The sequence below is a fragment of the Merops nubicus genome, unplaced genomic scaffold, assembly GCF_000691845.1.
Source record: "Merops nubicus isolate BGI_N331 unplaced genomic scaffold, ASM69184v1 scaffold24973, whole genome shotgun sequence".
In the NCBI taxonomy this organism is placed as follows: Eukaryota; Metazoa; Chordata; class Aves; order Coraciiformes; family Meropidae; genus Merops; species Merops nubicus.
Genome location: NW_008597219.1, coordinates 1 through 14,826, shown reverse-complemented (window position 1 = coordinate 14,826; position 14,826 = coordinate 1). Strand labels below are relative to the sequence as shown.

Genomic DNA, 14,826 nt, shown 5'->3' with positions numbered 1-14,826 from the left:
TTGAAGAAGCGGCGGGTTTCCCACTGGCGCTCTGTGCCGTTGATCCCAGTTTGGCAGTTGATGGGTTGGCAGAGGAGGTTTTGGCTGCAAAAGCAGCCCATCCTGTAAGGCCACTTGTCGCTGAAGAGGAAACGCTTGTACTGGCTGAGTTCCCCGAAACTGCTGCCGAGGTCTAAAATACAAAAAACGTTCTTATTATAGCAGCGCCTATTTGTGCAACACATCACAGCAGGAACAGATTGAGCCTCTGTTCCAGTTCTTTTCCCAGGGACACCCAGCGGACAACACTTGCACTAGTCACTACAGTTAAAAGTATTAATAAGAAAAGGAAAGGATGCCAGGTGTAGCCAACTTTTAATTTCCCAGCCAAATAAACCCAATATGACCTTTTCTTCCCTTTCTTCTATACAGCTAGTAGGCTATCAGATGGCACCACAACCCTTGCATAAACTCTGGAAGATGGTTTAACTCAGGTAACTACAAATAGCCCAAATTTGTGATGTATAAAAAAGGGAGGCAAGCCACCACCTTTTATTGTTTACTCTCATTACCCAATGTTACTTTTTAAAAAGATGACAGATGCTCAGATGAAAATCAGCCATTAAGTATTGCATCTATTACAGTCTTTTGGTCAAAGTAGTAGTGTCTAAACTTTACCCTTCCCTTCCATTTCCTCCTCTTGGTTCTTAGCAGCTCATACCACAGATAAAATTTAATTTTAAAAAAAAAAAAGTCACTGGACTTCTTTCCTGTAGTCTTCCCATTCAGGTACTGCAAAAGATAAACCACCTGCAAAGTTTTCTTTTCCTGCAAAGTCCATACACATTAACTGCCAGTTCCCACACCAAAATCCCCAGTTTTCAGACAGGGATAATACACACACTGAATTATTAAACCAGATGGCATAGTCAAAACAGAGATTAAAATATTCAAGTAATATCCCTTCTATAATATCTCTGGACGGTTTCTAAACAGTAAAGATGATTGATGAAATTTGGCTTCACTTTTACAACCCATTTAGGCACATAAATAACTCTGCTGAAGTAAAAACGGTTATTCCTAAGTGTAAGTGCTTGAGCAGCAGCCATCACACTATTCACAATGGTTTGCATCCAAGGAGAGCAGTGGCAAACATAACTTTGAGCACATGAGTAATGGCTTTCACCCCGAGATGTGCTTCCCTAGCTAAGGGTCATGCTTTGTTAGACTGCTGTGTTATTTATTACAGCACTGCTGGCTTACCGCCTTTGACCCACTTGTGACAATTATTTATCAAGTAACCTGGAGAAACAGAAACGTGAGGCGACATACACAAGAAGCAGCAGCATCCTAAATTAGATCTTAGAGTCAGCTAAAGTTTCCCTATTGTAGAATAACAGAATTGTAGAACTGTCTAGGCTGCAAAAGACCTTCAAGATCAAGTCCAACTGTTAACCCAGCACTGTCAAGTCCACTATTATGAGAAGAAGCCTTCTAACTATCAAAATATGCCTATGTTACTTGGCTGCAGAGAAAATCCTATCTTCTGTACAATTCACAGAGTCACAGAGTGGTTTGGGATGGAAGGGACCTTAAAGGCCACTTAGTTCAAACCCCCCTGCAATGGGCAGGAGCACCTTCCACTAGATCAGGTTGCTCAAAGTCAAATTCAATCTGGCCTTGAACACTTCCAGGGACAGGGTATCCACAGCTTCTCTGGGCAACCTGCTCCAGTGTCCCACCACTCCCACAGTAAAGAATTTCTTCCTAATATCTAATCTAAATCTTTCAGTTTAAAACAATGACACCTCATTCTATCACTACACTCCCTGATAGAGTCCCTCCCTCCCCTTCTTTCCTGTAGGCCCTCTTTAAGTACTGGAAGGCCACTATAAGGTGTCCCCAGGTGTCCCCAGGGCCTTCTCTTCCCCAGGCTGACCCACCCCTCAGCCTGTTCTCACAGCAGAGGTGTTATGGTCCTCTGATCAGTCCCTCTTCACAGGCCTCCTCAGGACCCACTCCAACAGGTCCATGTCCTTCTTGTGTTGTGCTGGGGGCCCCAGAGCTGAACACACTACTCCAGGTGGGGTCTCATAAGAGCAGAGCAGAGGGGCAGAATAATTCCTTCGACCTGCTGGCCATGCTTTTTTTGATGCAGCCCAGGATGTGACTGGCTCTCTGGGCTGTGAGCACCCATTTTTATGAGGATTTCTACTTGTATGAGATATCCTTGAAAAAAACAGAGTAAATTCTGTTCTCCACCTTGTAACATAAAAGTAACAGTGAAGCGCTGGATGCTTTAGAGACTTACAGTGGAACTGAGGTGGTTTTTTCTCCCAGACTTTTAATGGTTACTGTGAAAACACTGCACTATGGTACTACTCACTACACATGGTATGGTCTAACTGAAAAAATTATAATCTATGTAGTGAAATGTAGACTCTTCCTCTAGAAAATTTACACTACAGTACCTTGACTTCTGTTCTCTTGAATGCTAGAAAAGTTGGTGGGGTCTCAGGTTTTAACTTAATTTCTGGCTTCTTGACCATTGGATCCTTCACAGCTGGTGCAACTGAAACCACTGCAGGAGCTGGTTTTTGAGGTGGTTTTTGTGTCTTCTGAGCCTGTATAAGTGGTAGGAAAAAAAAAACCCAAATGAGTTATGGGTCCCATTACATTGACTGTTCCAACTGTTAAGAAAAAGCACAAGCATTATCAGGTTGCAGTCTGGCCTTTACAATTTCAAGCTTAACGGTGCCTGAGAAATGAGGTCTTGGGGATGTGGAGATAGTGCCGAGTATGGTACTGGGGACAGAGTCCAGCCAAAAAGCATACTGAATAGGACTTGCCATTTCAGTTTGGGAAGAGTGGCAGTGTTAACACTGGGGAACAGGCAAGCACAGAGCCTTCATGGAAATATGGCAAAGACAGGTGAACTTGAGGATACAGGGACATAATCCGTCAGTACTGGGATACAGGCTATAAAAGTCTGCTCAGAATTGGCAGGTAAAATGGTAGAATTTATGCTGAAACAAAAAAAGGAAAGGGCATACTGAAGGCAAATGCTGAATAGCTGCAGTGGCTATTCTGTGCAGTAGCTGACCTCAAGCAAACACTCCTCTGGGTTCAAAGGCCTGATGATCATCAGAATAATCATGCATTCCAATCAGTGATGGTAACTCCTATGCCAGGACCTTACATTGCCTTCTTGTTTCTTAGTAGAGCCATTTCAACAGGTAACAATTTGCTAAGTTATCACAGAACAGTTCAAAAACAGAGCACATATTCTGCTGTACAAAAGGGTTTTCTTCTAAAATGTCAGAACTAAAGTCTTGCAGACTAATAGTTAATGTTTCATGCACCCAAAAATGCTTTCTTACTCTGTTGTTTTTTTCTCATAATGAGATGAGTGGGATTCCTGTGGGATCAGGAATAATTAGTCTGTTTAGTCAAGAAATTAAGATGCAGATCTATCCGAATAGAGGGATTTTTTTTTCCTGGAATGTGTTACCCTCAGCCTACTACTGATGGACCTGAGAACACTCAACACTTAAGATCTGGACCGATATTTGCAGTCTTTCCTTACAGGAAAACATTCATGTCCAGAGCTGAGAAGAAAACTAGAACCGTAGGGCTATTTGGCAGACGTGTACTAAAAACTGATTATCACCCAAACAAAAAAAAAAGTTTTCAACTGCTGCTTACCAAGTAGGAAATAATCCTATTTCACTCTTCTTCACTCCTGCTTTTCAGAAAGCTTTAAGAAGCATGTTACAGAATACTCTTTGATACGCTACATTAAAAAAAAAACAGCTGCAGGAAGGGAAGCACTATGGAGAAAAGCAGTTCTCCAACATGCTTCCAAAGATTTCTGCAACTCATAAAATAATCTCACATATTAGAAATATCCTGGTGTATTCAAATAGTGCTCATACGAGACAAAAGACTGACTCCTACCATTCTCTTCATCTGCCTGGTACAGCGGGCACAATACCACACAAGTCGAGGATCATTCACTTCCTTGTCTGTCACCTGAGGTTTATGGCAATCCTGGTGGTAGAGATTATGGCACTCCTGACACTCCACTAGCTGATTCCCAGAAATAACTGTCATTTGCCTGCAGAGCAAATAGTCAGGAACAGATTATGGGAGAAAGCACTTAAAGGATTATCCAATTGTTGCAAATTTTGCAAGGCTTAGGAAAAAGACGAGAAATATTTTTGCTTTCACATGTGTTTTCTACCTGTGGGAAATGAAAAGTATTCCTTTTCTTCCTGCAAGAGTTCTTACTAACAAATATTTCAGAAATTTTGTATTTTTTTAAAGATAATTTCTTTCAAGAAAATTGATTTCCCTGCTTGAGTTTTGTACTAGAAACAGAATGAGAAATATCTCACATGCTTTCCTGCACCTGAGCATATTATGGATACTTCACTGTGTAACAATTATGACTTTCTCATTATATTAGCATATGAAGGACAAGTCTACATTTGGGTAATTTTGTTGTAAGCTGTAGAGCAGGACAGTTCAAGAAGAAGTAATTTCTCAGTAACAAGTCTGTAAGAGTCCTTTCTGCTACAGCATTTAAAATCACCATCATCCAAGCTGTATACTACTTTAGAGATGTTTTATTAGCCATCCTTCTGGTCCCTACCACGCCGACACACACTTGTAATTTGAGATACTACCAGAATCACGGAAAGCTGGAACAGGAAGGATTAACTGGGCAGTCCTGCCTTGAAGCAAACATGCAAGCTGGTGATGAGGACTTAATTTTGCATGGGCCTCCAGTGGAAGCAATCACGCTGTATAAATGACAAATTAGTGATATACACATGACTGGGAGTATGGCTGTGAGTTAGCCAAATACCATTTTCCTAATGATTTCTTCTTTCAGATGACAAATCAGGCTATTTAATTGCTAAGCTGCTTTTGCTCATATCCCCAAGGAGCAGGTACCCAGGTAACCATGGAAACTCTATTTGTAGATGGGTGGGGAAAGGTAATACCTTATTTCTTTATATAATAGGAAAATGAAGTCTGAATTTATTGTCCATATAGATGCTACAGCACCTTCTAAGAAATACTTCTCTTTTAAGCAGGCTATTTAAAAACAGAGAGAAAAATCTTTGTGAAATTCCAGGGCCCAATATTTTAGATACAGGATAATTCAAAAACTGTTTTGTCTGTTATTCCTACATAAACCGAGTGAGAACAAAGCAGTGATGTTTCAAGCTCATGTCTGGGACAACAAAGAAAATCCCAGACTGATTAAAAAAAAAATGAACTCTTCATGCCCAGAAACAAGTTAAACTGGAGTTATTTTTAAATTACAGAACAACCGAGAAACAAGCCTAATGATTTTTTACCTTCAGAAAACAAAGAAAAGTATTAATAAAAATTCTTTTTTAAAAGTCTTTTTTTAAAGAGTTTTTTTGTTTTGCTTTTGAGACAAATCACTATCATCTGCAAACTGCATGTAGTTATTGCTTTTTCACATAATTGAGGAACTGTATAACTGCTGAGTCTTGTTTTTTTAAGATTTGCAGGTATTGGAGAGGATGAAGTTATTTTAATACTCTCTCTCTCCCCTTATGCCTAACTTGCTATAAAAGAACAAGAAAAACACCACAGGCATAAACACTGAATACTCCTAATCACTATGAAAATACATTTGACACATGCCAAACATTTAGTGTCTCTATTTCAATTTCTACATCTATAAAAAAGGAATGGTTAATATTCAAATGCACTCTTTTGCATTTGTGAGCCCACAGCTGGGTTCTTGTTAACTTGTTTTCTTAAGCAGTAGAAACCCTTTAGCTATGAACGTCACCTACTCTGCAGTTGGACATGATGTTTTCACTCCCAACTGATTGAATAATTGGTTATTAGAAGATATAATTTTCTAAATACTATTTATACTAGAGTTATTTTAGAGAGTGTCCAGTACTTTCATATTTCATATACAGTGGGATGCTATTTCAGCTCAAGATGGCTGACCCCCAAAAGGGCCACATGTTGAGAGCTGAGCAGTAAATCATGCAATACTGTCTAACCAATATGTTGAATTCAGAAAGTCTGAAGCACAAGTACTCTGAAAAACATCTATCCAGCATGAGCTGGAGATCGAGAACCACATGACATCAGTTCCAGCAGGTTTCATGTAAAATGAAAACAAATTTTGAGCATTGGGTGACTGTTGCCATTCTGATGGGTCCTTTCTTTCTCTGCTATGCTTCTCCTTCCCTCTGGCCTCATCTTAATGAGAGCTATTTTAGGTAGCTGGGATGGATGCACCGTCTGCCAGAGCACTGTGAATCTGTTGGCCACGACTGGCTAGAAGTAACACCTTCAGCAGCCAAGTTAAACGCCGATTGTGGAACACAATCTTCTTTCTTTACTTTGCAGGCATTTCTGGTTATGCCTCTAGGTGTTCTCCTTTGCAGGGAAGATGCAGAATTAATAGCCCACAGCAGCTCAAGACTGTCTGAACAAAACTTTTATTTATCCCCTCCTGCCAAACCAGTTAATACCATACTGGTTTTTATAGCATTTTAACACACTGCTGAACAGGGCTTTGTCCCCCTAGGAAACAGCAAAAAATAGAACTTCCAGGAAGAAAGATAAAATCGAAATATTTCATAGTTCCAATGTTTTCACCATCCTTCCTTTTTTCAATGTCCATAACAAGATGTTAGATATTTGAGCTAACACATGGGAATAATGTGACATGAAATCTCATCAGTCCACAACTTGTTAACAGTATAATTAGCTGTAACAACAAAAATTTATCCTCCATGGACTGACGACACCTCCTTATCTGCCCAGTGGGAACGACCATGGAAACAACTGAAGAACACAGTTATAAAGCACAGTTTCCCAACTATCTTAAGCTGAGCTAAAATATACATTGCTACTAAAAGGCCAGTGACACCTTCCTCTCTGTCCTGGCTCTACATTCCTGCACCCACTCACATACCAGCATAAACACTGACAATCACTAAGCTGACTGAAGACTAAATCTAGTGAAAAGCCCAAGTGGGAGATGATCCAGAAGCCGATTCAGATGACTACAAACCTGTGTGGGGAATATATCCCCTAAACAGGACAGGGAGGAGGTACAATTGGTAGAGTCAAACTATTCATTTGGTAGCAGTAGGGACTTACAGTGATATAAATCTTCTGTGAAAGCAAATTCTGATTTGAGTGACTTGGTTCCAGGATACATGTTCAAAAGCATATTTTATACTTCTGTTAATACTAAATGTATTGTTAACAGAATGTTACTAAGATCTGAAAAGATCTTTTTACGAAAAAGTAAAAAGAACGTGTCTTGACCGCAAGATAATATTTACTGTTAACTGAAAAAACAGGGCTATGGGTAAACTGATGTCACATGATTATGAAAACAGAAGCAACGCATACAAATCTCATAATAATGCCACTTAAAAGGGTTTTCAGAGGAGATATGATTTTTTAAAAATGCTTATCATTAGCCATTAATATTTTAACTTATTTTCCAATAATTCAAAATCAGTATTTGTCATGATAGGTTTTGAATCACGTTCAGTTTTGCTATTTTTCACTTGCCCTTTCCTGAAGAAGAGCTGGTTTTCTCACCAAAGGTTCCATTTTCAAGAAACCACTCTTACTCATGAGGGGTGCTTAAATGTATTATTAATTTTGGATATGTGCTTAAGTGATTTCCAGGATAAAAACTACAAGAAGTGTTAACTCAGTAGTACACAATAAAATTAAAAAAAAAAGTACACAATTGTGATGAAGTGATGCTGACTTACCTGCAAACAACACAGGCTAATCCCATTTCCATAGCAAAGTCATCAGCACTGGTTTCCTCAAAGCTAGATAAGTCAGGCATGGATAAATCCTTGCTTGTCTGAACCGTAATAGGAGAGGAACGAGCCTCTTGCTTCTCTAGCCTGGGCTTCTTCGTTGTATCAGCCCCTTCGGTGCTATCCCCTTTTATCTGTTACACACAGACACACGGAACGTGAAAATGCAAAAAGCTGATGGGCATTATTAAAATGAGAAAATGGCTGGAACAATTAGGTTAGTGGAATAAGAAGGTGTACTTTACACAGCTTATACACAACACATTTTCCTGAGACAGACATTTTCTTCAAAACATTTATGAACTAGAAGCTCAAGTCCACTTTTTATACTTCACCTCAAAATCCTTGAATAAGCTTTGGGAATCCCACATTTTGGCTTTCTACATTTTAGTAACCTCTTCTCAGGATACTTAAAATATTGACTCATAGAATGGCTTGGGTTGGAAGGGGCCTTTGAAGGTCATCTATTCCAACCCCCCTGCAATACGCAGGGAAAATATTCAGAGAATAATTATAACAAAACTTTGCTGAATTGCCTAAACAGCAACACGGCTGGATAATACAGCTCACAAGCTATGCAGTTAGATGAGTTGACTTACACAAGTTAAAAAGCGGAGCTTTTGCCTAAAACACTTTCAGGTTTTATTAATAGAGTTATTTCATTAAAGAACAATTACTTACTTTATCAGATCTCTTTTCTGTTTCTTTTTTCACCTTCTCTGACACAGAGGGTTTGCCATTGTTGCTGCCAGCAGGCAAACTAGAAGAAGCTTTAGGCTCTTGCTTACTGGTAATAGGCTTGGTAACAGATACTTTTGGTTGCTCTACTTCCTAAAAAACAGAAACAAAACTTGAAAGCAATCCCTACACTGGAGTTACTTCCTACTTTGCAGTTAGGTAACAGGATAGGCAAATAGCCTATCATACAACATTGGCCACCTATATACACACTTGTTTTAAAAAACTTCTCTTAAATATTTTCATATCACATTGACTATCAGTGTGTTTCATCTGCAGTCAAGTATTAAAACTTCCCCTTAACACTCACCTTCCAAAGGAAAAGGTGCTCCTTTTCCAAAGACTGATCTGCTTTGGAACATTACTTAAAAATTAAAACTTTTCTGCTTTTAAAATTCAAAGAGATAATGAACACAAATTTTCAGACAGTTCTGAGGACAAAATTCAATATGAGGTGAAAACATAAGTTGACATCTGATGGCACCAGACATCAATACTTCATTCCCTCATAGAGAAAAATACTGACCTCCTATTAATCTCAGTCCATATTCACTTATCAGATTAATAAATCTAGATCTCAACAGAAATCAGTAGTTCTAATCAAAGGTGCATTAGTGTCAGTATCGGATAATAGACAAGCTAGTCTGTGAACAAGTGATTGATCACACCAATGGGCATGAGCTTGGTAAGAAAGGAGGAATTCTCTGCTGGATACTGGGATTGTTCCTGGGCTCTGAGCTTCATCCCCCTCCCAAGTCTGCTGACTTCCCGTTGAATCCAGAGTCAGGAATAGATTTCCTCATCTACCTGCCTGTGGTAATCCTGTGCTCCTTACACTCTGTTCTTAGACTTTGTGGTCAACCACAAACTAATCCGTCAGCCTGAGAATACAAGGAAATGAATTCCTGCACTTTTTTCCATTTCTGAACTCTGCAGTCCAGCTGATAGTGGAGACAGACTGAAAAGAGGAGAACAAAAGATTTCTTCCTCTGGCCTGAGTCTTGGTGACTACCAGCCGAGCTGTTACTAGAACTGGCTTCCCAAGCCTCTCTGCGCTATTATTCATCTCCCTGCCTACTCTTTAAACCAGGAACCAATGCTTCTTTGAGCTCTGACATAGAGGGCACCTGAGACTTTTGAGACCTGTGTTAGAGGCAACTGCATTTTAGGTTTCAGGGAGTTAACAATTTGAATAGGAAGGCGTTAGACCACTCTGTACGAGCATGACGTCTGCTCTAACCGGAACGGCGCCTTTTAAATAGATATTCAGAAACACGTACATGTAGAAATGAAATATTACTAACATATCAGCAAACAGACCACCACTAGAACATACCAGGCTGACTTCTAGGCACCCTAGGTGAGCACACTACCTCTGCATCCATATGGCAACATGCAGCAACATGAGGATTATTCCCCACTTGATCATTTCCATACACTAATGTCAGATTCAAATATTGTCTCTAGCAGGTGTTTAGTGGTTTTCTGTAGATGAAAAGTAACATTTTTCCATTAGATGCCAATGGTTTCATCCTGCAAATGATTTCTGTTTTGAGACATTTGGTGGTTTTCATTCTCATATGACTTCATCAACACTATTGCAGGAAAAGGGATCCAACTTTATCAGTAGATAGGTTGTTTTTTTTTTTTTTTTTTTTTATTTACCTGTGGCAAAAATAATCTGCATTTTAAAGATCTTTTAGCTCTGCTTGTAACTGGAGAAATACATAATTTTGGTTCACCTCAGGCAGCATGTATGACAGTTTACAAACAAAAATGCCAAAACTGATATAAAAGCAAATGCAAAAAGTACTATTACAAAGTCATGACACTTGCAATGTAGTGTGGAATATCTCTTCTATAGGTGTAGGTATGCCAACAGAGAGGTACAGAGCTTTTTTTCCTCTCTTTAGCTTCAATAAATCAAATGGATTATCTTGCATAAAAGGGGAATGATAAATATGAACATTCCATAATTACTTTCTTTTTCCTCAATTACTGATTCTCTTTTAACTTTACAGCTATAAAGGATGAACTAGGAATAGCAGGAGCTTCAAAAAGTCATACATAAAAGACCCATGCCCTCCAATACCTTCTGAGATGGACGATAGCTTGTGTCAGTTCCTCTGGCCAAAGACTCATCAAGAAGTGCTTTCAGCTTTTCAGCAGAGTCCTTACTCTTGGAATGCAAGAAGCCCAGGGCTTTCAGAAAAATGGGATCAAGCTCCAAGTTCACTGTAGCAGCCATAGTGGTGTCCCTGGAGGAAGGGGGAAAAAAAAGAAAACCAATGACAACTTTATTCATATAGAGCATGACTCAAAACAGCATGTGGCCACTATCTCAGAGAAGGGTTTTATTTTGTGAAATGAAACATTAAATCACAGCAAGGATGACGTGAGTTAATTATCATCATTAGAAGACAACTGATTGTGAACCTCAGAGCTGCAGAACTTCAGTTTGGCTTTACATTTGAAATTATGTCAAAGGCATTCTTTAGCATATCTTGTTCAGAACCTAAATTCATCATACTTACATAAATTGAACAAATGCTCTATATTCTTGATATTCCACGCAAAATAAGGGTAAACTTCAAGGAATTCAATCACAACTCTTCTTCTTAATGTTCTTTGTACATATAGTGATTTCTATCTCTTTGCTCATTTAAGAAAAAGAAAGAAAAACCTCTTACTTTTAGAAAAATTAACTTCTGAAACTTCTGAAAAGAACAGCTCATCGTAACATGCGATATAAGAGATATAAAACAGCTACTATATAATTATATATATGTATTAAAAAATGTGGAAAAAATATTGTCCATTTTTAAATTTAGCTAGAACAGTAAGAAAATTTATAACTCAAATTGTGATTTATCCAAGTCCCCTTGTGATAGCCTAGGTTTTTATGTCAAGTAACGATGATGATCCAGAGCTCTAAGACATCCGTGTCAAAGTAAATGGAATAAAGCAAGGAAAAGGTTAGAATGACATTTTAAAAATGTCTGCTTCAGAGCAATACATTCCTGTACTGTTTACAAAGTTTACGTTCCTCCTCTGTAAAAGCTCTAATGAACTGCATTTACATCAGAAATTGTCCCCGTAAAGACAGAGAGCTCTCTAACTTAATCAGTAATTAACAATTTAAGAAATAACATGGGAAGGGAAGTTTCCTGCTCTTTTCCAGACTCTATGCAAAGGGATGTTGTTAATAATCCTTTCATATCTCACTTGAAGCACATCAGAACTTCTTTTTTTTTTTTTGAATTACTACAGTAATCTAGAAGACATTCTTGAAAAGACTTTTATCAGTCCTGCTCAAAAGCACTGCTTTTTTCAGCTGGAGCTTCCAAGGTTTCGTATGATGAATCCCTTTTGATATTCAAGGCAGTGAACTTTTACCTCTCTGGCCAAAACACCAGCAGCAGTAGTTTGCTCCCTCAACACTTGCCTAGAAGTCTCCAGGAACCTTTATCTCATGCTGAGCTTTCACGAGACACCAGAGAATCGCTTGACTGAGATCATCAAGGAGTTCGACACACACCAGACTTCACAGGGATTTTATCAGTGGACCCAGCAGAGAGTTAAGAATCCTCTTCAAGAGCCTCTTCTCTCTTCCTTAATCTTTGGTACTTGTCAATCATTCTCTGGTGGCCACAGAACTTCTGGTATAAGTACTACACCAGTTACTCTTTTTCACTGATAAAGGAGAGACTGAAGTGCAAGCCCCATTCACACAATTCAGTCTTTCTCTGATGTTTACAAAAAGTGAATTCAATTCTTATGGAAAGCACATAACCTCTTTTTTTTATGCATCTACTGCTGATAAATTTCCAGGCTGTTCCTGCTTTCTGTGGATAGGCTATCCCTTCCGTTTCTTTGTCCTGTAAATATGCCTTCCAAGCTTCAGTACCATATAATCTTAAATTGGGACTCTGCTAAACCCTCTGTTGAATGAAAACAGTAGACTTAAAATGCTAATTCCAGAAATTTGGAATAATTCCCTGTAAAAAATCCTTTAAATTCTTTTTTGAGGCTTCTTCTAGAAATACATGTTTGTGTAGGTATGGAACAGGTAGTCTCAACAGTCATTAGCAGCCAGTTAAGGATACCTGTAGTATTTAGAGAACTAGTGTAAGTGGTAATTAAGTAACTAATTGCATTTTTGTCTTTCTAAAGGTAACACTTCCCAGATTTCTTTCTACGTCTAGCTTTTTATACACATCTATTGTAAACAGACTGTTAAAATCCAAATTGCAAAAGAGTTCTCTGTATTTATTCCTTTATTTGCTTATGAAATTAACATACCACAGTAAATTTCTCATGAGAAAAGAGGGAACTGAGCTTATTACACAGTTCAAGTATGCTCAGTTTAGGCATATATTTTCAAATTTAAAAAAAAAAATTATTTGCAAGTTAAGAAGATAACTTTTTTTGATAGAAGGATGGACACATCAATAGCTGTCTTAAAAAGAGCATAATCTGAGAAAAACAAACTGATAAATATGCTTTCCTTACTGGACCACAACAACACAACTGTGAAACAGGCTAATACTAGTAATTAGCCTAGTCCAAAAGGCAAACTATTGCTTTTGGTAGTGGCCTTTTCCAGATGTTTACAGATCATGAAAGAGGTTTGATACTTATAAACCTAAGATCTAATTACGTTCATTCATGTTTTCATTCACAAACTGCTCCTCTGGTGGTGAAGTCAGTATATAGCAGCTTGATAGCCTTGGAGCAAGTATAGTAGTGTTTTAATTGTGACACCATAGGTTATTCTGCACAACAGCACTCCTTGACTTCCTTGCTGAAGTCAAATCTTTGTATAGAAAATAATTCAGATGTTGTCTATGAAAGAGAAACAGGGAAACAAGTGAGTCTGACACTGCCTTTTGTGCAGCAGTTTGGTAATGCAGCTGTGAGATTAGAGGGCTGTGTAATAACCCCTGGAGCCAGGGCAGAACTGGTTTGCACAGAGCAGTAACTGAAGGGAACGTGCAGGCAGCCCTGAAGCAAGGACAAGAAGTCACGAGCACCTGCTTGCAGCCAAGCACTAACCCACTAGCCTAGCCCTAAAAGCACCTTTCTCCTCCAATGACACTCCACTGTTGTATCAGAACTGTCTGATGATGGATAGAGAAGAACAACTCTGATGTTAAAAAAACTCTCTGAAGTGTCTGAGTTAATATTAAAAATCCTGTGATGAACAATCATAGAATGCTCTGGGTTGGAAGGGACCTCTAAAGATTATCTAGTACAACAATTGTGGAGTGACCTCCCAATGCAGACTACTTTAAGTGGCTTAAATCCCTGTGGGGAAAAAAGACTTGATTACTGGATTATTATTCTTAAAATGCCTAAGAATTTTTTGAGTCTCATTTCTTCAGCCTAATGTTGTCTTCTGCCAAATACACACCAACTTAATTGAGAACTATACAGAATATGTAGTCTTCCAATTTAATAGACTCATTAGATTTCCAGCATGCAAGAGCTTCTTTCTTTTCATTTATTTCCCAGCTATTATTTTGCATGCCTTGACATGGGTTACCTTATTCATCACCACTTTTAGTTAAGTAAATCTACTCACATACATTTTCAGATAAGGTCATGCTTTCATCTGGCTATTTCTGAATTTCTATTTCTATTATTTTTCTGAAACAAGACTACAACTGAAGATATTTTTTCTAAGAAATATTTACATTGCAATGCTATTACCAAACCTATTCTACATAAACTCGGCAATGTTTTTATTTTTCACTGACACTGATAATTAAAAGACTTGCACTCATATATCCTTTTCAGCTATCTTCAGCATCTCTAAGTGTTAACTTAAAATCCAGTAACATGAATTGGTAGCACAAAGTTCCTTTCAAAACACTGCACTGTGTTCATCAATAATTAATTTCACTTACCACCATCATAACAATTTCCCCCCCCCTCCTTTTGGATACTTGTGTTCCTCAAGATTTTCTCTCTTCCTGACTAATCTAGTAACTTTGACAGTGGCAGACTTTGCTTAATTACCAGTAATGCCTTTTCCAGGTATCTTTCAGATGTAATGTAAGCCTTAACATATTAAGTAGATTAACAAAAAAAAATATTCAAAACTAGAAAAAATGAACTTCTATTTTCAGTTTTTGTGTTAGTAACTTAATCAGGACTTGATTCATGACAATGTAATTTCTCAGTTATCTCCCATGCTGGGTATTTCAAAACTCACATGCTGTGGTTTCACAAAATCACAGAATGTTAGGGG

The 14,826-nt window shown here is 38.3% G+C and overlaps 1 protein-coding gene across 1 annotated transcript; it reads right to left on the bottom strand.

The window, feature by feature from the left end:
• Positions 1-7: 7 nt before the first annotated feature.
• Positions 8-10,824, bottom strand: INTS12 (integrator complex subunit 12; the record flags this gene model as incomplete). Its single annotated transcript, XM_008936643.1, has 6 exons — positions 10,666-10,824; positions 8,517-8,666; positions 7,782-7,969; positions 3,937-4,096; positions 2,451-2,603; positions 8-172 (listed from the first exon to the last, which is right to left on the bottom strand). Coding segments are annotated over exons 1-6 (972 nt in total), but the record flags the coding sequence as incomplete, so codon positions are not given.
• Between the last annotated feature and the right edge of the window lie 4,002 nt (positions 10,825-14,826).